This window comes from Gamsiella multidivaricata (genome assembly GCF_025024155.1).
Source record: "Gamsiella multidivaricata strain RSA 2152 chromosome Unknown BC939scaffold_3, whole genome shotgun sequence".
Classification (NCBI taxonomy): Eukaryota; Fungi; Mortierellomycota; class Mortierellomycetes; order Mortierellales; family Mortierellaceae; genus Gamsiella; species Gamsiella multidivaricata.
In genome coordinates, this window is record NW_026251711.1 from 746,351 (window position 1) to 770,250 (window position 23,900).

At 47.5% G+C, this 23,900-nt stretch overlaps 7 protein-coding genes across 7 annotated transcripts; 5 read left to right on the top strand and 2 right to left on the bottom strand.

Annotated features, from left to right (window-relative positions):
- Window positions 1–261: 261 nt before the first annotated feature.
- On the top strand, window positions 262–3,277 carry BC939DRAFT_391526 (V-type ATPase, V0 complex, 116kDa subunit family; the record flags this gene model as incomplete). The annotated part of the gene is made up of 6 exons (XM_051551965.1): window positions 262–351; window positions 471–549; window positions 659–894; window positions 1,006–1,923; window positions 2,019–3,119; window positions 3,215–3,277. The coding sequence occupies 6 exons, from the start codon at window positions 262–264 to the stop codon at window positions 3,275–3,277; spliced, it is 2,487 nt and encodes an 828-aa protein (XP_051417304.1).
- A 6,562-nt stretch (window positions 3,278–9,839) lies between these two features.
- BC939DRAFT_436727 (high affinity glucose transporter) lies at window positions 9,840–12,213 on the top strand. The gene is made up of 2 exons (XM_051553609.1): window positions 9,840–10,392; window positions 10,533–12,213. The coding sequence occupies exons 1-2, from the start codon at window positions 10,328–10,330 to the stop codon at window positions 12,001–12,003; spliced, it is 1,536 nt and encodes a 511-aa protein (XP_051417305.1). The 5' UTR covers window positions 9,840–10,327; the 3' UTR covers window positions 12,004–12,213.
- A 52-nt stretch (window positions 12,214–12,265) lies between these two features.
- On the bottom strand, window positions 12,266–14,741 carry BC939DRAFT_516115 (uncharacterized protein; the record flags this gene model as incomplete). The annotated part of the gene is made up of 3 exons (XM_051561156.1): window positions 12,266–12,558; window positions 12,630–14,459; window positions 14,549–14,741. The coding sequence occupies 3 exons, from the start codon at window positions 14,739–14,741 to the stop codon at window positions 12,266–12,268; spliced, it is 2,316 nt and encodes a 771-aa protein (XP_051417306.1).
- Window positions 14,742–14,941: 200 nt separating this feature from the next.
- BC939DRAFT_436729 (AP complex, mu/sigma subunit) lies at window positions 14,942–16,360 on the top strand. The gene is made up of 5 exons (XM_051553610.1): window positions 14,942–15,142; window positions 15,570–15,726; window positions 15,813–15,834; window positions 15,928–16,036; window positions 16,121–16,360. Exons 1-5 carry the CDS (start codon window positions 15,071–15,073, stop codon window positions 16,283–16,285), a joined length of 525 nt encoding a protein of 174 aa, XP_051417307.1. The 5' UTR covers window positions 14,942–15,070; the 3' UTR covers window positions 16,286–16,360.
- A 27-nt stretch (window positions 16,361–16,387) lies between these two features.
- Window positions 16,388–17,793, bottom strand: BC939DRAFT_436731 (uncharacterized protein). Its single transcript, XM_051553611.1, has 3 exons — window positions 17,698–17,793; window positions 16,716–17,581; window positions 16,388–16,625 (listed from the first exon to the last, which is right to left on the bottom strand). The coding sequence occupies exons 1-3, from the start codon at window positions 17,771–17,773 to the stop codon at window positions 16,425–16,427; spliced, it is 1,143 nt and encodes a 380-aa protein (XP_051417308.1). The 5' UTR covers window positions 17,774–17,793; the 3' UTR covers window positions 16,388–16,424.
- Window positions 17,794–17,895: 102 nt separating this feature from the next.
- BC939DRAFT_418909 (uncharacterized protein) lies at window positions 17,896–20,884 on the top strand. The gene is made up of 5 exons (XM_051553045.1): window positions 17,896–18,234; window positions 18,320–18,573; window positions 18,660–18,908; window positions 18,995–19,209; window positions 19,302–20,884. The coding sequence occupies exons 1-5, from the start codon at window positions 18,005–18,007 to the stop codon at window positions 20,862–20,864; spliced, it is 2,511 nt and encodes an 836-aa protein (XP_051417309.1). The 5' UTR covers window positions 17,896–18,004; the 3' UTR covers window positions 20,865–20,884.
- Window positions 20,885–21,412: 528 nt separating this feature from the next.
- On the top strand, window positions 21,413–23,877 carry BC939DRAFT_436735 (uncharacterized protein). The gene is made up of 5 exons (XM_051553612.1): window positions 21,413–21,580; window positions 21,717–21,976; window positions 22,075–22,265; window positions 22,392–23,610; window positions 23,708–23,877. The coding sequence occupies exons 1-5, from the start codon at window positions 21,439–21,441 to the stop codon at window positions 23,813–23,815; spliced, it is 1,920 nt and encodes a 639-aa protein (XP_051417310.1). The 5' UTR covers window positions 21,413–21,438; the 3' UTR covers window positions 23,816–23,877.
- Window positions 23,878–23,900: the final 23 nt, after the last annotated feature.

A 23,900-nucleotide genomic window follows, 5' to 3' on the forward strand; every position in this document is an offset into this window, starting at 1 on the left:
GCCTGGTCAAGCGCGTTCATGAGCAACCCCTTTCTCGGATTCCATTCCTTGCTCACGACTCTCCCTTCGCCAATCCATCAACACTCACCATAGCCTGTATATTCTGCCAGACAGAATCTAGGGCCCCTCTCTATTCCGCCAGTATCGCTATAACCGCCCATCTATTTGGTCCCTGAATCACCTTAACGACATTCCCATCTCAACCAGGCCAAACCCCTGAGAGCAGCCATGGCCGAGTCCACCTTCTTCCGTTCGGAAGAAATGTCGCTGATCCAGCTGTACATTCCAGCTGAGGTTGCGCAGCCCACCGTCTCTGAGCTAGGAGAGCTAGGCCTTGTTCAGTTTCGCGATGTACGTCAAGGAATCACGCCAGTTTCTTGCGATCTCAATTGATATGCCAAATCTGCGGAAAGAGACATCGCCCTGTGCCTAATACTATGACTTTGTCGTCTCTTTTGATCTTTTGACAGCTCAACCCAGACGTGAATGCCTTTCAGCGTGCCTTTGTCGGCGAGATTAGACGCTTTGACGAGATGGAAAGACAGCTTCGTAAGTAGACGGCAACAGGCGTGCCATGCCAAGTCGATACATATTCCACGGTCAGGAGGGTGCTATGGATGCATTGTACTCACTAATATTGATGTTATTTAATTCATAGGTTTCTTCACCACGCAGATTGAAAAGGCTGAAATCCCTATTCGCCCCTCCATCCCTTCGTCATATATGACACGCGCCCGTTCGCGCCAGGAGTTGGATGATCTCGAAGAGCGTCTCTCTGAGCATGAGAACCGTCTGCTCCAGATGAACAACTCGCACGAGACTATGCAGCGCCGATTCCTGGAGCTCACCGAGTTGAAGCATGTCCTTCGCGAGACTGCCGAGTTTTTTGAAGAGGTGCGTTGAACCGCACCTCATGCTGTGCTAATGCTTTGTGTTGAGAGCAATTGAACAAGGACTCATGTATTGGCTGAAATCACTAATATGGATTCAATTTGTTTTTGATAGGCTGCTTCACACCAGGAAGATATTCGCCATTCGTTCGACGAACCTAGCGCCCCACTTCTAGACGATCTAGAGACTGGTCCCTCGCAAGAGGCTCATAGCGCCGGCCTTCAGCTTGGCAACGTCACCGGTGTCATTCCTCGGAGCAAAATGCAGACATTCGAGCGCATCCTCTGGAGATCACTTCGCGGCAACTTGTACATGAACACTGCTGAGATCGAGGAGCCCATCATCGACCCCTCGACGGACGTGGTTGTTGAGAAGAACGTCTTCATTATCTTTGCTCATGGACGCGAGATTCTCGCTAAAATCAAAAAGATTGCTGAGTCCCTGGGTGCGACTTTGTACCCCATTGATCCATCCATGGACCGTCGCAGGGAGGCCCTAATCGATGTCATCCGTCACATTGAGGAGTTCAACTCTGTCCTCGTCAACACGACCCAAACCCGTCGCCAGGAATTGATGCGTATCTCTGAGAACCTGACTGCATGGATGACGATCGTCAAGAAGGAAAAGGCGACCTATCACACGATGAACCACTTCAATTACGACATCAACCGCAAGTGTTTGATTGCTGAGGGATGGTGCCCCACGAATGAGATTAACACTATTCAGACCGCTCTTCGCGGTGTCACGGAGCGTTCAGGATCCATGGTACCTTCAATCTTGAACGAATTACGGACGCACAGGGAGCCTCCCACCTTCCACAAGACGAACAAGTTCACTGCAGGATTCCAGGCCATTGTTGACGCTTATGGTATGGCCCGTTACCGCGAGGTCAACCCCGGTCTCTTCACCGTCATCTCCTTCCCCTTCCTATTCGCTGTCATGTTCGGTGATGTTGGTCACGGCATTCTGGTCTTGCTTGCGGGTATCTATTTGGTTTGGAATGAGCGCAAGCTGGCTCATATTGACAGTGAGGTAAGAACAAAGCAACTACAAAGATGCTTGAGCACTGGATTGCCGATAGCCAATATGGGATCACTGATCATGTAATTACGCGATACTTTTTATAGATGTTCCAAATGGTCTATGGTGGTCGCTACATCGTTCTGCTCATGGGAGCCTTCTCCATCTTTACGGGAATGATGTACAACGATATTTTCTCGCGTGCTCTGCCTTGGTTCCAGACTGGCTGGCATTTCAACGTTCCTGATGACTATGACGGCAAGACTGTGATTGTTGCCGAGCCCACGGGTCACACCTACCCCTTCGGTATCGATTATGCCTGGCACGGCACAGAGAACTATCTTCTGTTCACCAACTCATACAAGATGAAAATGTCTGTGGTTCTTGGAGTTATCCACATGTCGTTCGGTATCTGCATGGTCTACTACAATGCTAAGTTCTTCCGCAAGCGCATCGACATCATCGGAGGCTTCATCCCCCAGATCCTGTTCATGCAGTGCCTGTTTGGATACCTAGTCATGATGATTATCTACAAGTGGACCGTTGACTGGTTTGAGACCGATGCTGCAGGACACGCTGTACGCAACACTCCTCCAAGCTTGCTCAACACCATGATCTACATGTTTCTGAGTCCTGGGTCTGTCAATGAGTCCGACAAGTTGTATGCAGGACAGAGCTTCATTCAAGGATTGTTGGTGCTTGTGGCGTTCATTTGCATTCCCTGGATGCTGTTCTTGAAGCCGTATTACCTCAAGCATGAGCACAACAAGGCCCGATCGATGGGATACCATCAGCCATCGGAGAACCATGTTCGTATCAGTACCGACAGCAATCACTCGGACGAGGCTGGCGGTGCTGTTGTCGCCGATGATGTTGAGCATGAGGAGGAATTCGAGTTTTCGGAGGAGCTGATCCACCAAGTCATTCACACGATCGATTTCTGTTTGGGATGTATCTCCAACACGGCTTCGTACCTTCGACTCTGGGCCCTTTCTCTGGCACACGCACAGCTCTCGGAGGTGCTCTGGTCCATGACCTTGGGCTTGGCTTGGTCGATCACTGGCCCCGTGGGAACGTTTATGACGATCGTTATGTTCGCGCTCTGGTTCTCGTTGACGATCTTTATCCTGGTCGGTATGGAGGGTCTGTCTGCGTTCTTGCACGCCCTTCGTCTGCACTGGGTCGAATTTAACAACAAGTTCTACATGGTAAGGCAAATTGTTATTTTTTATTTTATTTTTCTTACTATTGTTCTAGGAGTTGCAGACCCAACTTACACTCTTTTTTTTGTTCTCATGTATAGGGCGATGGATATGCCTTCGAGCCCTTCTCGTTTGCAGCCGTTCTTTCCGAGAAGGATGCTTGAACAATATACACCAATTGAGTAGTTTCCCATTTTTTTGTTTGCGATGGTGACGGCCACCGTAAAAAAAAAGAAAAAAAGAAAAAAAGGCCTATGATATGCGATATTCTGGGCCATGTACCCATTAAAATAAAGATAAGATGACTTTGATGAAAACTTAGTGAATCATTTAATCTATTGATGTTTTGACGAGTGAGGATCAAAGGATTGGCAAAAGGAGAGACCGAGGATTGCATTAAACCCAAATTTGAACGCGTTTTTTATCCCTCACACACAAAAGGATGTACCGTCATAGGACCAAACTGGGAAAGACCGGTTACTAGAGCTCTATCAAACTCCCGGGTCCACTTTCAATTATGATCGATGCGAATACTGGACTGAAAAAGGTGCAGGATGAAATATCAAAGAGAAGCGAACGTGTGCAAAGGAAGGGACAAATATAGTACCCTCCTCTCTTCCAACTCCTGCAGCAGTACATGCGACTGTACAATTATGATCAGGCGTTATTTTTCTTTCATGCAAGGAAAAGGTGAGAGCAAGGGCGGGGGCCCAGAACAATTGCATGCGGGATAGTTCTCCAAGAAACGCTCGTTACCATGACTATTCGTCTCAGACGAATTCAAACTAATTAGATCGCTCTAAGCAACTAGCCCATCTTTTGCGAGAAGGAAGACGTTCCCGCAGCTTCAAAGTGGCCCACAAAAAAAAGATGTTCTAGGCGGCGGATTAAGGATACAGAGTAATCATAAGCGATGTTCTCGTAGACAAATGAATGCGTACGAAATTTTACACTTCCTCCTCGGACGCTGCTTTGTATACAACCAGGCAACATCGCCTTGAAGAAGAGACGAAAAAATATAAAAAAAATCGACCGCTCCTTTTTATAATTGCCTTCGTCTGCTTCTTTCGAAGTAGTAGGCAAAATGCACTCTCTAAACTACATTCCGTTATCTATAGAGGATGAATTGGAGAGAAAACGATAACGATAGACGATAACAAGTACAATTTCCAGCATGCGGCGATGGGTCGGCTTGAGAAACTCCTCTTATCAGGACTGCTTTTGCCACCATAACCAACCACAAATCCTCTTATCAGAACCATTTGATCGTGCCAAGGCTCCTTCGAAACATAAAAGACGAGCAAAGAAATGTGTGTCAAGATCAGAGATGTGTCTTAACATTGACGGATTGTTGAGGTGAGTACTAGATGAGCCTAAATCTTGTAAGTCCTTAGTTGAACATAAGACAAATATTACACAAAGACACGATATATTGCGTCCGGCTCATCGGGAGCAACTTCGGCACGATTTTTGCTAGCGATCGCAAATAGATCACCCGAGAATCGTTTTTTGACTGGCAACGGTTTTCTTTTCTTTTTTTTTTTTTCTGAAGTACGGCCGTGGAAAGTTGGATGGAAGAGAGGGAGATAGAGGAACAGAAAGAGAAGGCCTGGGAGAAAATTCGCGGACTAAATTCAAGACAAATGGCAATAATACATCTGAAAGCTTTCGAGAGAAATATTTTGCTCAGATAGATCATTATTAAAAGGTCTATGATATGCACCAAATGCAAGCAGCTAAACAACGATGTGGGGTAACGTATGTACCTTCAGATGATGATTATGATATGCGGAGCAAATTGTAGAGGGAAACATACTGAGGACGCGTGGTTTGTAGGGAAATGATCGGCTTTCAACTTCAGTGACCAATGGCCAAAATGGGCACGCGTTTTGTGTTGCCTACTTTTTCAGCATCATGGATGCCATGGAGTAATATAGCTCTACCCTGTACATGTACAGTACCCTAAACACAATTAATGCCACACCGATCTCTTAAGGAACTTAGGGATAGGGTGCCCCTCTGTTTTCGCAATAGCATGGCGTGTTGTACCAACATATATTGCAGACTTCCATGGAGCACTTGAACCTAAAACATTGACCGTATCCAAAGCCGTTGATGATTGGTGTGCCTTGGTTTTTATGGATATGTTAAGAAAGGATGGCTTCTCTGGTCAGACGCCAGTAAAACAATAGAATGCATAGTTGAAGAATCAGCAAAGGTGCTTGCTGGGAGTGGCTGTAAAAAAAACCTGGGGTTTTCTAAATAGGTCTCTCTCTACCTAGAGCTACCTTTAGAGCTATTTCTAAAAACGCTCTATAGCGCTGGACCTCTTCTTATCTCTAAACAATTCCCTAGCACTCAATGAGAGCTCGGATTAATATAAACCTCCATTGCCTAGACAAAAGCTTGAGACGCATCAAGTCCAAGTCAGGCTAATTCTCATCAGCGTTGTTCGGTTTACAGAACACGGGCGAATGTGCTCGCTATAACAGTTGGAGAAGCTATAGCTACCATTACATGCACAATATTGACTACCGGTCCTACAGTTCTTTTTAAACATCGCAGCGTTCTTTAATGAAAGATGGTTTGGTTTCCCGCTTTCAAAATATAGGGCTTATCAAGATAATATCATGCTGTAAACTTAGGTTAAGCATTGGCGCAATATTCCATGGGAACAAGAAAACTACAATCCGCGGCGCGTCGTTGTTGCCGTTGTTGTTACTTATTTCTTGGGCAAGTAATGTTTGTCAGTTATTGGGGTTTCACTAGCAAGTTTTGTGCTTAAATGCAAGAGCGCTGCAACAGAAACAACATACATGACGCTTGCTATCCCGCTTGCCTAGGACGATATATATTGTGTAATTAGGGAGGTCGCTTCTCTTATCTATTGGCCTTGTTTATATTTTTTTAGGCCAGACGGCGAAAGACATAGAGTCTATCCACTATCAGTCGCATATAGAGTTTCAAAATTTTATTGTCTGGGCGTTCATGAACCCAAAGTTGTTCACGGATGCATTTTTCATTTGAAATAGTCCGTCTCGGTCGTCATGTAGATGTAAACAGCAATGAGCGGGCTTCAGTTGTGCAACCGCGGAGAACTGTTCGTGCAACAACGAAGCCAAAAGCAGACAACAACAAACAATGCGATAACACAAAACGAGGAAGCAGTAAACAACGCAAACCAGCGCCGGTTCAAGAGGTGCTGCGAGATGGACTTTCTATCTAATTGGAATGAAGCGGGTAATCCTTCAAACAACTAATAATCAACAGCCTGCACAAATAACTTCCACACGCTGACGTGAGACATGAGAATAGATTATCTCTGTCAGTTCTTACTCGCCCTCTCGCCCTTTATCCTTCGTGGATAGATCGAAATCCGCCAGTCCTATAAACTCTTGGGCTACACGATGAACAACATATCATAGGGTCGTACCTGCATAATCTCTTCCCGGCTCCACAAGCCTCGCGTTTGGTACAGCTTTGTAAATGCCAATACTTTCGTTATGCAACAAGAAGGCCTTACTGTAGATTAGTCATTTGCGTCATCCTTCGCCTTTTTAGTGAAGTCTACTGTGCCTCTCTTCTTTTACTTGTGTCTTTGTATCACAGTACCCCTTTAACCCAGCTGCATGGCTCGTTTACCTATTTTTTTTACAATATGTTTTAATCATGCTACTCTACTTTCTCGTTGTACAATTGCATGTTCTTCTCTGTTCGATCAGCCTCCTTCCATGTGAAATAGCAGCTCCTTCTATCAAGTCTGGTCCATGCCAGGCTGGCTCTAGGAAGATTTGTCTGCAACCTTGTACAGCGGAGCTTCGTAGCCGTCCTCCCTTATTGGCTGAAGATGTCTCCGGTTAAGCAAAGAATACCCAATCAACTGACATAACTGAGGTTATAATTATTCCGCCTCCAGTAGAGCGGTACATTTTCAAGGTGCAAATGGGCCCCAATGAGTCCAGCCCCAGCGTGTTTTTGGGCATTTGCTTTCAGTATGGGGTCCAGTTCTGGCCCTAGCCCATGGTACCATTCCATTGCGCTGTTTAGAAAGAGGTATGTATTTGCATGTAAACTAAGACACTTAGATGTTAAAGCAGACTGAAGATGGCATTCCCGAGCAAAGACAGACGTAGGAGAATTTGGAACAACTGGTGGTACATGAGCCCTGCTATCCCCGCATTCCTGAGATATACTGGCCGATTGTGGAAATACCAAGCACGCAGTATTGAGTTCTCTCAACTGTCAACATCGCCCTCTGAGCGAAATGCTGATACTTATTAAAGATTACAATTGTCCTTAAGATAACACAGACAAACGGCTTCCTGGCGGTTTACCGGTTCATGTGAGTACAAATGGCTCCTCATGGACAATGTACTCGAAAAGAGGTACTTTTGTGGCTTCTGGATTTATCGAACTGGTACATACGGTTTCTTATCTTCTTTTGGCCCCTCTATCTGTTTCTAGGTTTATCAAAACTAGTCTCCTATTGCCCTAGGGACGCCCTCACCTTCAAGTTCCAAGTTGGATTTTAAAGCAGAGATTATCCGTATGGCTTTTATTATGAGCGGATGGTTACCCACTCCTATATTCCTGTTATGGCTACCGTCTGCAGGAGCAAGAAAGCATACATACACGTCTCGTTTAGTTTATGGACCCTTGCTGTCGGTGTCTCTCACGAGTCGACCGATTGTCGTCGAGAACTCGAACCTTAATCGAATGTCGACTTGATGATTTTGCTGCTAAGTATTTTCTTATTCTATTGTATTCAAATGAATATCGGGCTGGGTTACACGAAAGAAGAGCGGACCATCTTATCCTGGCTCTCAATAACAAACTTCTTTTAGCCCTCCTTAATCGGAAAGCTACGACACCAACCATTGGCCAAAATAAAAAAACAAAAAAGATCCCTAATTTGAAATCCAGCTCGATGATAGCCCGTGGACAAGGTTGATATGTTATCCGTAGATTTTTTTTGAAAACAAATAAAGCTTAGCGAGATAGCGATAAAAGAAATGTAAATAAACAAGCCTTTATCCAGGGATGAAGCTGTGTCCGTGGACACGATGTGATCTCTTGTACCGCATCACAGAGCAGAAACAGGCTGTGGGAACTTTTCGACTAGTTGCACTTCCAGTAACGCGTGCGACCCATGGATTGACTCCTTGTGCGAAGAATCCAGAATCCACACCCTTAGCTGGGTTCAGACGCAAATATGTCTTCAGAACAGGCTAAGCTATCGATTTGTGTGCCAGACAGCCTTCGCGCAATTGGTAATCCATAGTGAAAGTGGCTTGCTACGAGGGCTTGTCTTGTGCAGGGTGGAGCCTAGATAAATTACTAATATCATGCTTTTCTGAAGCGGTCTCCAATAGTCCTGTGCAAAGGTATAGTCAATTTTCTAAACAAAGAGGTTAACTACCATTCAAATACAAGAACGTAAGATAGATTTGATTGAGAACTCAAAGAAGATTCGCCGTGTCTAAATCAAGACATAGGCTATCTCAAATGCAGATGATGCCTCGTCTGCAAAGCCCTTGCCACTCGTGTACCTTTTTTACCCCATATTTCCCGTCTCGCCATACTTTTACTGATTGATGTTCGTTATCAAGCGCATGTGCAAGTAGTCGGCGCACCCAATGAGCGCTCCGCAATGACTGTGGCCTAAGAGGGTTCATATAAAATCGCGTGTATGATCATGATTTTAATGTCCTCCCATTTACTAGATGCTTGCGCGTCTCGCAGTGTGACCAGGTTGAAGATAAGAGTATAACAAAAACAGGGTCTAAAAAAAAAAGACTGAGATTCGATTGTTGTGGAGAAAGAGCCGACAAGATACGCTAAGAAACGTGGAGAGGTAAAGATGCTTGTGGAGTCGAGAGGGTGATGTTTCGACCGATATCAATTGACTCCTTCAGTCGCGACCAAAGAACGCCCCCTCCCTTTTTTTTACCTACTTGCATGAATTTGTGAGATATGGATGTTTACAGGCAATGGCTGCGTTGCTAAATAGTACACCTTTATTAATATACAAAGATAGCGATACCGTTATTCCTTGTCCGCTGTAAATGCGCTTCTAGATGCCGTCTCCATATGAAGAGTAAAGAACAAGCGCAATGTCGTTTGTTGAACGCAACCTGTTTTAGTAGATAAGAACAGCCTTCTGTCCCCAACCCTTTTAAGTGATGGACCATACACAAAGCTGCACGCGAAGACTTGGAGGCGACATATCCTGCCCTCAAAAAGATAACGCCCTGGAATCACATTGACAAGCACAGAATAGTATTACATCCACTTCTCGTCGTGGATCGTTCTACGAACAGAGTCTTTATTTTTCTCCGCATGCATTTGGTATACACCAAGACCATAGTTTGTTCTCCAGATGAAGAGAGAGGCCTCTGCGCTAAATGCTGTCGCCATAGGCCGAATGCATTAAAAAATACGACGTACGGGATAGAACAGACATGTATGACGGCGAGGAGACGCCCTAGTGTGGTCTTTTACTTCTGCATATTGGGAGTTGTTTACCCCACACCCGGTGTTTTGAGCCACTGTATGTACCCTTGTATATGTAACCTGGCCTGTTGAGTTTGGCCGCTTTGAGTCGGCGTCTCCACTAAATCATGGTCTGTAAAGCAAACCTTAAAAGAATAAGATGTGAGACAATTCATTCACCGCCTATTCATTCCAGTTGGATAGAGGAAAACGCGTTGAGGTGGACAGGTACACCAACAATACAACAAAAACCTTAACGGGGACATCCTACTACCTATTCAATCGCCGATTCATTCTTCATCCTTGTCCCCCCATTGACCAACCGCTCGCGCTCGATCCTTCCTTCTCCACTCATCTTTTATGTCGGCATGGCCTGACGAGGTCTACATGTTTGTACAGAGTACGTCCGTGTTCGTAAGCCAATAGCGTACGCTAGTCTATTATTCCTCCCCGCACTCTCTCCCCTTTTCATATGGCCCCTTTTTCTCCTGCGTTGCACTAACTGTACTCTGTGCGGCCGAAAGGAAGCCAGAACCTGGTCCTCGCATATAAAGAGCGTCCATCCCCCACTCCCTCTTTTTGTTCCTCACTGTCTGACAGCCATCCTTCTTTCCCTCCGCCTTCCTCCTCTTCCCCCTCTTGTATCTCTTGTATATTTATTCACACCTTGCCTTTGTATATTTCACCTTTATATATAATATAATATCCCTTCGTTTGCCATCATGTCCGGCAAGTACTCTCTTTTGAACAACGTCTACTTCCTGGGCGGGTTCGCGACCATGGGCGGGTAAGTCATCCAAAGACTATTCCAACAATCAAGCCGAAACAAATACAGCCTCTATAGCTCTACCCGAACTCCATACCGTGCACAGATCATCAAATGCTTCACATATATAACCAATAATTTCATTCATGAATACCAAATAGAATGCTCTTCGGTTTCGACATCTCGTCCATGTCCGGAGTCGTCGGTACTGAGCGTTACCAGGAGTACTTCAAACACCCCTCGTCCTCGCTCCAAGGTGGTATCGTTGCTGCCATGGCTGCAGGCTCCTTCCTCGGCGCCTTGATGGCCGGTTCCCTCGGTGACAGGATCTCGCGCAAGCGCACTATCATGTTGGCCGCCTGCATTTGGATCGTCGGCTCTATCATCCAGTGCGCCTCTGTGAACGCTGGAATGCTCATTGTCGGCCGTATCATCAACGGTGTCGCCGTCGGTTTGGCCTCTATGATCGTCCCTGTCTACCAGTCTGAGATTGCTCCCAAAAACATTCGTGGTCGTATTGTCTCGCTTCAGCAATGGGCCATTACCTGGGGTATCTTGATTCAGTACTTCATTCAATATGGGTGCTCTTTCATTCAGTCCAACGCTGCCTTCCGTATCCCCTGGGGTATCCAAGTTGTCCCTGGCTTGATTCTTCTCGCTGGTATCTCTGTCTTCCCTTACTCTCCTCGTTGGTTGGCTGACCAGGATCGCCCTGAAGAAGCCCTCGAAGTTCTCGCCAACCTGCGCGCCAACGGAAACAAGAACGATCCCGCTGTCCTCGCAGAGTTCAAGGAGATTCAGGATGCCATCACCTTTGACCGTACCCTTGCTGCCCGCTCTTATGCTGAGCTGTTCCGCTACCCTAATGCCAAGCGTGTCTTCCTCGGCATGACTCTCCAGTCCTGGTCGCAACTCACTGGTATGAATGTCGCCATGTACTACATCGTCTTCATCTTCCAGGGAGCCGGTATCACTGGCCAGAACGCCAACTTGCAGGCCTCGTCCATCCAGTATGTCTTGAACGTCGTCATGACCATCCCCGCCATTCTGTTCATTGACAAGTGGGGTCGTCGCCCAGTCCTCTTGGTTGGCTCCACCTTCATGGCTCTCTGGCTCTTCCTCATCGGTGGTTTGATGGGCCGCTTCGGTTCTGCCACCAGCTTCGACGGCAACTCGACCACCACTTGGGCTATCAGCAATAACAGCTCCGCTTCGCATGCCGTCATTGCCTGCTCCTATCTCTTTGTCTGCTCTTTCGCCATCTCCTGGGGTCCCGTCTCTTGGACCTACCCTGCCGAGATCTACCCTCTCCGCATCCGCTCCAAGGCTGTCTCGCTCTCGACTGCTTCCAACTGGGCTTTCAACTTCATCCTGGCCTATGCTGTTCCTCCAGCTCTCCAGAACATCCAGTACCGCACGTACTACATCTTCGGTGGTTTCTGTGTCGCCATGACCATTCATGTCTTCTTTATGTTCCCTGAGACCAAGGGTCGCACTCTGGAGGAGATGGATGAACTCTTCAATTCGGACATCCCCGCCTGGAAGACTCGCGCGCTCCCTGCCTCGAAGCTCGAGCACGATATTGAGGAGATCAAGGCAAGCCAGGCTGACGAGAAAGCCGAGGTCAAGTAAAATCCAGGTGTTCCAGCCATCCGACACTTCCTTCCTTAGTGTCCGTAGTGTATCCTGAATCCCATATTCAATACCCATCATTAGCGTAATAAAAAAAATGGTTGAGAGCTTAAATTTTATTCTTACTCGACGAACAGAAATGTAGGCGGGTTTGCGCAGGGAGGTTGCTGTAAGCAATAGTAATGCAGCTGTAGTGCAGCTTGAGCAATAAACGAGTAATAATCTAAGAGGTACAATTTCCTGCATAAGAATAAGGTTATATTCACACTCGCGATCGTGATCCCAACCGTGGAAGCATCGTGCGGAGCACTCGGTAGAGGACCACGCAACTGGACTGCATGTCCAGTCCCCAGAGCCACAGGCGATGAGCATGTCGATAATCCAGGAACTCGACTTGCTGCTCCAGTGCCCTCACGTATCCACTGTGCTGGCCTCGATTATTCATTGCTGCGCGCTCTCGCTCGATTTTGAGCAGTAGTCCAGACCGCACGGCATGATACTTGGTGATTGCGCTGAAAATTTCATTCGCCCCTTTTGCCAATAAAGCGACTTCGGCTATATGAAGGGCAAAGGATAGTCAGAGGTTGTCCGTATATTTGCGACAACCGCAATCGGTGCTCGCTTACCTGCCACCTTTGAACGGAGCTGCTGGGCGCGCTGCTGTGCTTGAGATGGACCCGTGGGAGTATTACTTAGTGTTCCTTGTGCGTGTGGTCGCTCATATGAGGATAATACTGAACCCTGAGAAGAAGGAAGTGTGTTTGCTGTCTGCTCCATGCCCATGAAGACTCGCGGGGTGTCTAACTGCACATACATCCTTGCGTAATTGCTGCACTCAAGCAAACAATGGATGTGGTCTGACAGAACAATATTCCAGTTTGAGATCATGACTCCCCGTGTGAAAGATTCCTTTGTCTCTGGCGTGTCCTGCTCGTGTTGCTGCACCATAGTCTGTTCCTTAAAGGCACTCTTGGCAGTCTTGGCAGCCTTCGAATGGCTGGCTTGATTCTCAGAAATTGAGGAAGTAGATTGATATGCAGATGTAGCACGCTGCAAGTTATTTGGATCGATCGTGTTTGTCTGTTGTGTAGCTGACTGAGAAGTAACATTTCCTGAGAGATAATTCTGGGATTTCAAGGGCGAAGAGGATGTAAGGTCACTCTCGTCGCTCCTCTTGTGCTTCCTGACATTCACATTATCGGTTTCCATGGAGACTGCCGCTGAGCAAGGGCCCATGGCTTGCTGGTGACTTCCCGCGATGCATGAGGATGTCCATATCTCCTGCGTGATCAGATAATCAGATAACTCGAAGTGCTGGTCTGCTTGGCTTTGTTCAGTGCCTCCATAATCGTCTTGTTGACTGCGAACTCCACTATCGTCCTGATCAAGGCGCGCCTTTTTTCTCAGGGGGTTGGTGGTAGTCGAGACTCGTGCATCGATATCCAACCCTTGGGAGGTAAACTCACTCAGCTGGGAGACCTCTAAGTTGGCGAAATACTCCTCATCCTTGTATTTGTGCTGGTGCTCTTGTCCTGTCCTCTTCTCTTCCTCGCTTTCGACTTTATTGGGATGAGGGTCTTGAGGAGTGCTTTCTACGGCTTCTGGAATGTCGCTGAACTTCGCACGCAGACCTGACAGCCTCTCACTCAGCCGCGCTTGATCCCTGCTCGCCATGCCGGAGATATCATGTTGCAGATCGTTCATGGCCAAGGAGTGATCCCTGAACAGCTGCGGTAGCGTCTGCTCCGTGATCATCTTTGCCATACAATTCAAATGGTTCGCATAGTCCTCCAGACGCGTCATAGTCATTAAGTGGGGCCTCATGGCGGTGAAGGATCGGGAACTGAATGCCGGAAATGGAGGGGGGGTAACCTGAGGATGTGCTTGCGGTTGCGAAAAGGTGGTGTCTTGAGGTAGCGAAGACGTCGTATCCTGAGACCCGTGCTCAACTTCGTCCTCGTCGCCTGATGACGGTAGGCTGTGTTCCGAGTTCGGAGATGACGCCAAGAAGCTCATGGGTTGTCTCAACCTCAGAAGGCTGTGCTTCCCCCTCCCCTTACCGCGGTCTGTGCTTTCAAATGCAGACCACGTGGGATGCACAGGGCTCACAGGCGGATGAGGCGACGCTCCCGACCAACCGGGATTGAGCATGCATTTCCCTTTGCCCACGCTTGAAGTACTGCTCTTCAATGAAGACGTCGCTACGTGATGGGGGTCGGGGGTGCTTGTGAGGGAACGATATGACTCTTGTGTAAGAGTGGTGGCCACCGGCGACGAGACTGGGTTCTCGGGAGGCGAAGATGACAAAGGTCTTGGACAATACGCAGATGGCGTAAGATACGGAAACCATGACTGTGAGGACATAATGGGCGTAAACGAGAATCCTAGCATCGTTGACGGCGGGCTCGACGCGTTATCACGAGTGACCGTGGTTGACGACCTCTCTGAAGCAGAACCTTTAAATATGGAAAATATAGATGAACGCGAGGATTAATTACAGCGCATACAATGATTCCTGTTTCATCCAGACCGTTTTACACTTTACCTGTCTCTACCGGATTGGGACTAGTTGACAGGCTTAGTTTCTGCTGCTGGGGTAGTCTGCTCAGTGGCGTTCTTGGTGAACTAGGCTCGACTGATCGCGTAATAGTCCTGTTTTGTGGGCGGAAGGTGGGGCTGAACGTGGCGGGGGCGATGGATGGATTCCACTGCGGTTTGGGTGCTTTCCCATCCGACATCTTGAGTGGGCGAGTGGACGGGAGGACTTACGGTCAGGTCAGGTATGTGTTGAAAGAAAAGAGAGGAGAGGAAAAGTAAAGGAGAATAGGCAACACGCATGATCTGTTCTCCTACGCGCCATTAAAAATGCACCAGTACACAGTCCCCTTTACGACTCACGGTGTTGCTACCGTTGACTACCCGTGCCAGTTATCTATTTATCGCTTTGATCTATCAACATATTACGGCCGATGGCATATGCTGAGCACCTTCAGCGTTGTGCCTGAAAGTTAGATACTGGTGTCTGTCACGAGCCGAGGGCACGGTGACTGCGCTTAGATCGGCCACAATGGCTGTCTCTGTTGAGCGCTCGCCCTTTTCTCATCTTGAACGACCTATACACACTCCTCACCCCATGCCTGTAAGACCTGTGCATTCTTTTGAAAGACAGAAATATGAAATCATGATCGCAAGGCTGAATCAGGAGCGCAGGATGAAGGATGGAGCAATATTATTAGATGAGCAGGGACAAAAGGCATCTCTCGCGCCAAAAGCGACGCGCACCACTAGCTTTCAGTCTGGCACTGCACTGAGACAAGGGAACAGTAGAGCAGGGTATGGCGGCACACGTTCCAGCACTAAAAAGGATGGGGCGCATGTTGATTACTGCAGGAGAGCTTGATATTCGCGACACCTTTTACAGGATTCGCTCGACAGTGCATTCTTTTTAAGCACAGGGTTGCTTCAGGCGACACCTATGACATGGTACCTGGAAGAACCAGGATGATTTTCTCGATAACTGTCAGCTGTCGGCCTCACGCCATTTTGTCGATATTTTCCTTGGATAGATCAATTACGTACTTCTTGTTAGTCGCCAGGGCAAGACCCGCCTCGCAAAATGGTTCACAACCATGAGTCCCAAAGAGAAATCCAAGATCGTCAAGGATGTCACTCAGCTCGTTCTTTCAAGGCGGACTAAAATGTGCAACTTTTTGGAATACAAAGGTACTACGGGCCATCGCCATGCATACAGTTCATTGACCTTGCGGAGGACATTGGTGGCTAATCGACCGGATAATGATTTAATATAGACACAAAAGTCATCTATCGGAGGTAAACACGCAGGAACTCATACCGTTTGAATGGTACAATGGAATCGAGACAGTCTCTTACAAGTCTCTGCCTCCTTTATTGTGTTCATGGTAGATACGCAAGTCTGTTCTTCATTACAGGAGTTGATCCGCAGGACAATGAGCTCATCACGCTCGAGATTATTCATCGATATGTCGAAGTGCTGGATCGGTATTTTGGAAACGTACGCTTGCTTCGCCACAGCTTGCAGCCGTGTGCTAATGGTCCTGGTACAGAGTTATAACGTCGATCTTTGTTTCATTGATAGGTATGTGAGCTAGATCTCATTTTTAACTTTCAAAGGGCATATTTCATTCTCGACGAACTTCTAATCGCTGGAGAGATGCAGGAGTCAAGTAAAAAGACCGTGCTCCGTGTCATCACCCAAATGGATGCCATGGAGGAAGAGGAAGCCAATGAAGAAAAGAAATAAACCCTTCGATATATCGAAAGTCATTCGATATCTTTTGCGAATAAAAAAATACATACCCACAAGTGCGATAACGACGTGTGGAGGACTTTTTGAGTGTGTTATTATTGTTATTATTATTGGATAGAGTGAACAAAGGATTCTACAGCTTCCTATAAATACGGACAAAGTGTCGCATATTCTCTAGCTTGAGTGGATAAGTAACGCTGGGTGGACACCGATACCATGTGGCGTCGTCCTGGTAGACGGTCTCTAGATCTTTAAGATGGTCGAGGAGCATATATACCATGTAGGTCCTCTCTCCGACTCTGAGATTCGAAAACGATCCCGCGCTATCCACGACCTAACAGGATATAAAATGGTACTGATGGATGAGTGATGTTGAACATTACAACCGAAGGGACCCTGCCGCTTAAAGTGCTCGTGTTCATACCAGCATATGGGCTCCCGTAGGCATCGCTGCGACCATCTTAGCAACTAACAACATGGTTTTTTTCTTGTCCTGGAACAACTCATTCAACACAAACATGAATGTGATCAAATTTGCCTTGGCTACTCGTTCCAATAATCCATCCGAGAGATCCAGTACGTTTCCGACCTCGGTTTCGCATTGAAGTCGCTCTGGTCCCAGCTGCATCCTTGCACGGACCACGGTCTCCATGGGGTCGAGAATCGATGACCAGTCAACATAATCTTGCATGACAATTGTGACCTGGTGCTTGTTTGTTTTTGACTTTTTAGCCTTTGTAGCCTTTGAACAGGTGGCGGTCGCTTCCTCTGCTGTTGTTGAATCCGCTATTGCCGTATCAGAAGTGGTGGATAATGCGAGATTATTGAGGCCAAATGTTGCAGTATCGTCAGATGTTTCTACACTCGCTTCTTCCTTGAGTGCCACTTCTGAGTCAGCCTCAGAGCTATCCTTTCCCTTGGCCTTTTTCTCCTCCGAGATCGCTGTGGTGGATTTCTTCTTCTTCTTTATCTTTGGGACTGGGTTGGCGTGAACCATGGCAGCTGAAATTCCGACCAGCTCGCTTCCTGCCCCTGATCCGATGCATAGAATGGTTGATGGCCCACCCTCCAGTGTCCTCATCAGAACAGGATGATCCAGAAACATGTGGTAGTAGCATAATGCACGGCTTGGGGCATATCGAGCACTGTAAACCGGAAGGTGGGCCGGGTTCTGGAAGACGGCGTCGTAATTACGATCATAGAAATACGACTTGATTGTCTGGAGAGTAGTTGTGAAGGATGGAAGGTTGAAGGCGTCCTGGCAGGACTCCTTGACTACGTTCAGGATATCTATTCCAGGGACAGTTGACCATCGAAATATCAGTTATTGCTTGCTTCGCCCTGTTGGCAAGTTGTTCACAATATTTGATTTGAGCTCAATCTCTAGCGTTATTTTGAGTTCTTACGTTGGTCTGGACTATGCCCAAAGACTTTCTTCGTGTCGGATGCTGCTGCTGCCTTCTTCCTGTCGTCCATACTCATGTTGTTGATGAGGAAAGACCTTCCTAAGCATAAGGTGTGCTATATTGAAAGTATTGGTTGGTATAGCCAGTCACGGGTAAATAAACATCAAGGCATTTTTTTTTTTCCTGCGTTTGTGCTCTGTCGAGTAGAAGTGCATCACCATCACCACCTTTACTCCATCGGAGTAAACAGCACCACTCAGTACTACAGCTTTAATTTCATTCCCCCTCTGACAACGTTCCATATTAAATGGCTAAAGGCGGCAAGAAACTTGGTGGTGGAAGCGGAGGCGCTGGACGCGCAGGAAAGGGCAGCGGCAAGAAGGCCCGAGTATCTGGAAGAGGCACATCCACAGCATCTACCGACAGCAAGACACCAAAGAAGTTTGGGCAGTTCAGTCGCAAAGAGCGTGATATGATGGAGGAATATGGCGAATTGGTTCCCCAGGACTTTGAGGAGGACGAGAGTGATCGCGTGAGGTATGTTCCTTTGTTTCGTCTGATAACAATCTGTAGTTTTGAAATGGATTCTAATGTTAAACCTTGTTGAAATCCAACATGATAGCTCTTTCCGCAAAGTTGTCAAGGAGTCAGATCTCGATTATCAGTCGGCAGCAAAGAGAGAACGCGACATGGAATCGGATGGCGAGGTAGAGGAAGACGAATATAAATTAGGTCGTCCCTCGGCATTCAACAAGCTGGTCGGTATACTGAAAAAGAGCTCTAAGCGTCAGGACGAATGGAAAAAGAGGAAACTTGAGGAGGAGGGTCTGGAAGATCTTGAGGAGGAAGATGAGGCGCCAGAGGTCGAGGAAGAAGGTGCGAAAAAGTCGTTTTGATGCATATTTTTAGAAACAATCACGATCTCCTTCCATTACTAATTAATCTTCTCGCTGTTTACGCAGTCGTAATATTGACCGAAGCAGAAAGGAAAGCGTTGATCAAGAAGCACGGCAAGAGCTACCTCAAGGCTCTTGATGGAGAGGACATGGACGATGAGGTCGAAAGCCCTGACGAAGAGGACATCGAGGATGAAGAAGGTGACGCAACTGCAGAAGAGGAAGGTAGTGCTGACGAGGAGGACATGGAGGCAATCGCTAAGGAGCGGGAAGACTTGGATGACTCTGACGAAGAAGGGCACTATTTGAAGTCAAGTAAGTGTTTAATCTCATGCTAGTCCTATAAATTGCCAGTACAACGATACATTTGCTGACGAACCGTTCTTGTTCCGGCTTTATAGAGGACAACTTTGATCGCCACTTCAGTGATATGGTTACTCCACTACTGGCACCCAAGGTGGCCGTCGTGGAATTAGCAGGAAACAAGTGGAAGAGTGTCTCATACGAGGATCCTGTTTTGAAGCGAGTCGAAATCTTCGATCCGGAGAACGTGGAGGGATATCGCAAGGACGAAAAACCAAAAAAGACCAAAAAAATGGACCTGGAGTCACTCATGGTAACTCTCATTCTGGGCAATTTTGAACGCAAGCATATTTTCGCTTTTAATATGTATAGTGCTGATTGTCCAGTTACTATTCAAATGTTTAGGTCAAGCAACGTATTCAAGTCCACTGGTCGGAAGTTAACAAGTCTACCTTGGAGCCATCGCCACTAACGACCTCGAAACTCTTTACGACATTGCAGGGGGCGCTTATTGAGCCGGTCAACGAATACAAGGATATCCTCTTTACCAACCGCAGTACGCAAAATGCCAAGGAGATCCGGAATCTGTACTCCCTGCACGCACTCAACCACGTCTTCAAAACCCGTGATCGCATCTTGAAAAACACGGGCAAGCTCCAGCGCTATCAGCAGAACCCGGACTCATCTGCCGTTGTGCCAGAATTCAGAGATCAAGGATTCACTAGACCCAAGGTCCTCATTATCCTGCCATTCAAGAACACCGTAGTCGATGTTGTGGAGACATTAATCGCACTCAGTGGATCAACGCAGCAGGATAACAAGAAGCGTTTCTTTGACGAATTCGGCGCGGGTGAGGAGGTAGAGGATGATTCCAAAAACCAAGACCGTCCCGCTGACTTTTTGGAGACATTCAGAGGCAACATTGACGACCACTTTCGGGTGGGCATCAAGTTTACGCGCAAGACCCTGAAGCTGTATTCTGACTTCTATTCAGCGGATCTGATCTTGGCGTCGCCACTGGGTCTGAAGACCGTCATTGGGGCCGAAGGAGACAAGAAGAGGGATTTCGATTTTCTGGCGTCGATCGAGGTGGTGATTGTTGACCAGGCCGACGACATGCTGATGCAGAACTGGGATCACTTGGAAACAGTGTTCGATCACATGAATCTGATCCCGAAGAATGCACATGGCTGCGATTTTTCCAGAGTCCGTAACTGGTCTCTTGACGGCCGTGCCAAATACGTCCGCCAGACTCTCCTGTTTTCCAATTATCTCACTCCAGAGATCAATGCGCTCTTCAAGAAGTTCTCGCGCAATGTCGCAGGCAAGCTGAAGATCACGCAGGCCTATGAGCATGGGTCTATCGTTGATGTTGTCCCTCTGGTCCAGCAGAGCTTTAATCGCATCGAAACCCGGACGCTGGCGCAGGTTGACGACAGCCGGTTCCAGTATTTTATCGACAACACGTTGCCGCAACTCCGCCGATCCGCTGTTACACAGACACATACCATGATTTTTGTGCCCTCCTACTTTGATTTCGTTCGGCTGAGGAATTATTTCACTGAGAACAAGTATTCGTTCGCTGCTATCTGCGAGTACACGACCAACGCTAATGTTTCAAGAGCCCGCTCGAGTTTTTTCCACGGCGAGGTGTCGTTCTTGCTCTACACGGAGCGTTTCCACTACTTCAGGCGGTACAATATTCGAGGAACGTTCCATCTTACATTCTATGGCTTGCCCGATCATCCACAGTTCTATCCAGAGATGCTCAACCTTTTGGCATTGCCTGCAGGAGGCGAGAAGTCGCGGTCCAAGCATGTAGGAGCGACAGGATTGGAGGACCGTGCCATGTCATGCACAGCATTGTTTACCAAGTACGATCTGCTGAAATTACAGAGGATCGTTGGTACGGAAAGAGCGAACAGCATGTGTAAACAGGAAGGACGCGACCTCTTTGTGTTTACGTAGACAATCACCTCTTGCACTTCACAATAACAATAAATACAGCATGCACATATCCAACATTGATTTTTCCATACGCATATAATGTATGCAAAAGAGTAAGCAAGTATATGCCATGCTCCTGTGTCCATTGTGGGCCTTCAAGCTGGCCGTGAATGTAGCAAAAGGTACTTCCATGCGAAGCAGAAATAGGTGTGAGGACTACAGTTTCTCTCACCTCCCTATGAAGCTCGAATGGGTCTGAAGCCCTGTGCCCCTACATTCTCTTGACTAGGCGGGAACCCGTCCAGCACTTGCTCACCCTCTCTCCCTCGCAAAGCTGAGCTAGGCGAGGCGTCTGAGATCCCTTCGGTTTCTTCGATCCCTTGTATGTGGAGAAAAAGTCGAGTGTTCCTTTTCATCTCCTGCAAAGGCCATCAGAGGCTCCTTCTAGCTTGATTCGGCAATCCATTCCAAAATTGGTGGCGCAAGAAGACCCTTTCGCCCAGCTCAGGGGGTGACTGCATGAAAGTAAAAGTGTCAACAACAGAAACCTTTTTCTCTCCTCTCCGCCCATTCCACCCATTCCACCACGGCAGCCATGTCTTCCAAAGAGCTGAATGCCTTCCTCACTTGGGCCGAAGAGAACGAGATCCTCTGGGATAAGAGCGCTATCGAAATTAAGGAGGGCAAATATGGCCTTGGTGTCTACGCTAAGAAGCGCCTGGAAGCTGGATATGAAGGTTAGAAAGCATGTCGCATATCTTTTTCTCTTCTTCTGTCGCCATATCACGTCGTCGTGACATTCAGATTATTCAGGACATTCATGGAAACGTTGTTTTTCTAAATCGTCCATAATCTTCATTCTGATTGCCGTAGTCGTCCAGGTCCCAAAGGCAATCGTTCTGTCTGTGGAAACCACGGGCATTGCCAACTTGCTCGCTGACGATGAGGTCGAGGGTTACATCGGACTGACCCTTGGGTGTATGTACGAGATGTCTCGCGGACCCCAGTCACCCTGGTCTGCTTACCTCGCTCTTCTGGAGAAGCGCCCTCCTCATATGGCGACCTCTTTGTCCAAGGACGCTCGGGAGATGATGAAGTACTGTGAGGCGTACAATGACATTGAGTCCGACATTGTAAGTGTTACGAAGCCATTGTACTCGGTTTTATGAGGTAGAGTGTGAGTCACCCATTCACGAGCCTTCATCTATCCCCCTCAATTCTGATTTATTAGAAAGATATGGAAGATGATTACAAGTCAATCGTGGGCCCGTTCATTGACAAGCATCCCGAGGTCTTTACAGAGGAGATCAAGAATAAGTTCTTCAGCTTTGAGGCTTTCAAGGTTATGACAGGACATGTCTCTTCCCGTTCAATGGACGTTGATAACTTTCACGTCACTGCCCTTGTACCTTTTGCAGACTTGTAAGTTCGATATTCAGTCGACCGCTATCCAGGGTCAGGCGCTTGCTCGATATCTGATGTTTTTCGCCTTTGGAGTTAATCAGAGTCATTTCTCCTCAAAAAAAAAAAAAAAAAAAAAAACTTAAGTGTCAACCATAGTCCAACACCTAACTCGGACTACTTGACTCATGAAGATGTTTGCGAGATCTGTGGCGCATTGGTCTGTGAGCACCGCGAGGCAGACGAGGATGAAGACGAGGATATCGAATCTGATAGCGACCAGGCACCAGAGTTGGCAGATGGCGATGAAGAAAATGATGACGATGATGACGAGTTGCCTCAGCTCACCGGTGAGGATGCATCTTACAAAAAGGACGCCACGGGGACTGACAACGAAGATGAAGAGCGAGAGGGCGAGGAGTGGGAGGACGACGATACTGAGGACGGTGCAGAGGAGCAGGAGATCAATGACACCTGCGATATCATCCTAGATTGCGATATCAAGAAAGGCGAAGAGATCACGCGCCACTACGGCCCTTATCCCAACAAGGTCATCCTGAGCAAGTATGGTTTTGCAGTGGAAGATAACCCGCACGATACGGTCACTATTCAACTGGAGATGGTCCGTCAGGCAGCTGAGCAATTTATCAACGACAAGGAATTGGTGGGGGAAAGGATTCAGTGGTTCTTGGAATCAGAGGATGCGTTCATTGGCGCAGAGGATGAAGATGACCATGAACACGAACACGAAAGTGGATGCTGCGGCGGCGGCGATCATGATCATGACGAGGATACGGAGAAGCATGAATATGAAGCAGATGGCGAATGCTGCGACGACAAAGGCACCAAGGCGCTGCAGAAGGCGAGCTCCAAAGATGCGACCAGGGGCGACGACGACAAAAACACCAAAGAAGATAAGGATGGGGAGCAAGAGGAGGAGGAGGAGGAGGAAGAGGAAGATGACGAAGAGGACGATTTCCCTAGAGATATCATGTACATGATGCACGATGGATCAGTGGACGACCGACTTCTGCTGCTCCTGAACGTCCTGTTCATGGAGAAGGACCAGTTCCAAGAGGTCAAGGAGGATATGGACGTGGCGATGGAGTACTTTAACGAGATTTTCACGCGTCGTCAGCAGGAGGAACAAGGCGACGAAGACGAAGATATGGATGGGGATGAAGATGAGGCCGAGGAGGAGAAGGAAAAGATCAGCAAGTATGAACTGAAGCCCCGCGACGCAAAGAGTAAGAAAGTCCGTATGGCAGTTCTGCAGGCCACTCTGGCGCTGGTCCGTATTCGTGCGGATGCCTTTGGAGTCACAGACAAGACGACTGCTGAGCAGGACTTGGCGTCGCTGAAGAAGGTAAGAGCCAGCATCACTTTGACCTTGATTACAGTCGTAGAGACAATTAAGGATGTGGCTGCAACTGAAACTAACGTTTATTATGATGCGCCTTTAGGCCAAGCTGTCAGGTCCACTCTACTACGGGGGTCTCTGCGTTCAGGGCGAAAAGCAGATTCTTCAGAATGCTCTTCAGGGCTACACCCAGTTTCTCTCCGAGCTTTAACAATCCGTTGTTTCCTCTTTACATAAAGGGTACGCCCTCAAGACATAATAAACGAATGTTGCTTTTTTTTTTTTTTGGTTACTTC

What these genes read in the sequence shown, in the direction of transcription:
- BC939DRAFT_418909 (XM_051553045.1), top strand. Translation starts at nt 18,005, where the DNA reads ATGGCTAAAGGCGGCAAGAAACTTGGTGGTGGAAGCGGAGGCGCTGGA. An exon ending in GACGAGAGTGATCGCGTGAG is followed by an intron (nt 18,235 to 18,319) that starts GTATGTTCCTTT and finishes CCAACATGATAG; the next exon opens with CTCTTTCCGCAAAGTTGTCA. An exon ending in AGGGCACTATTTGAAGTCAA is followed by an intron (nt 18,909 to 18,994) that starts GTAAGTGTTTAA and finishes CCGGCTTTATAG; the next exon opens with AGGACAACTTTGATCGCCAC.
- BC939DRAFT_436735 (XM_051553612.1), top strand. Translation starts at nt 21,439, where the DNA reads ATGTCTTCCAAAGAGCTGAATGCCTTCCTCACTTGGGCCGAAGAGAAC. An exon ending in CCTGGAAGCTGGATATGAAG is followed by an intron (nt 21,581 to 21,716) that starts GTTAGAAAGCAT and finishes TGATTGCCGTAG; the next exon opens with TCGTCCAGGTCCCAAAGGCA. An exon ending in ACTTGGCGTCGCTGAAGAAG is followed by an intron (nt 23,611 to 23,707) that starts GTAAGAGCCAGC and finishes ATGCGCCTTTAG; the next exon opens with GCCAAGCTGTCAGGTCCACT.
- BC939DRAFT_436727 (XM_051553609.1), top strand. Translation starts at nt 10,328, where the DNA reads ATGTCCGGCAAGTACTCTCTTTTGAACAACGTCTACTTCCTGGGCGGG. An exon ending in GGGTTCGCGACCATGGGCGG is followed by an intron (nt 10,393 to 10,532) that starts GTAAGTCATCCA and finishes AATACCAAATAG; the next exon opens with AATGCTCTTCGGTTTCGACA.
- BC939DRAFT_436731 (XM_051553611.1), bottom strand. Translation starts at nt 17,773, where the DNA reads ATGAGTATGGACGACAGGAAGAAGGCAGCAGCAGCATCCGACACGAAG. An exon ending in TGGGCATAGTCCAGACCAAC is followed by an intron (nt 17,582 to 17,697) that starts GTAAGAACTCAA and finishes TCCCTGGAATAG; the next exon opens with ATATCCTGAACGTAGTCAAG. An exon ending in CTACGGGAGCCCATATGCTG is followed by an intron (nt 16,626 to 16,715) that starts GTATGAACACGA and finishes ATATCCTGTTAG; the next exon opens with GTCGTGGATAGCGCGGGATC.
- BC939DRAFT_436729 (XM_051553610.1), top strand. Translation starts at nt 15,071, where the DNA reads ATGGCTGTCTCTGTTGAGCGCTCGCCCTTTTCTCATCTTGAACGACCT. An exon ending in CAACTTTTTGGAATACAAAG is followed by an intron (nt 15,727 to 15,812) that starts GTACTACGGGCC and finishes GATTTAATATAG; the next exon opens with ACACAAAAGTCATCTATCGG. An exon ending in TGGATCGGTATTTTGGAAAC is followed by an intron (nt 16,037 to 16,120) that starts GTACGCTTGCTT and finishes TTTCATTGATAG; the next exon opens with GTATGTGAGCTAGATCTCAT.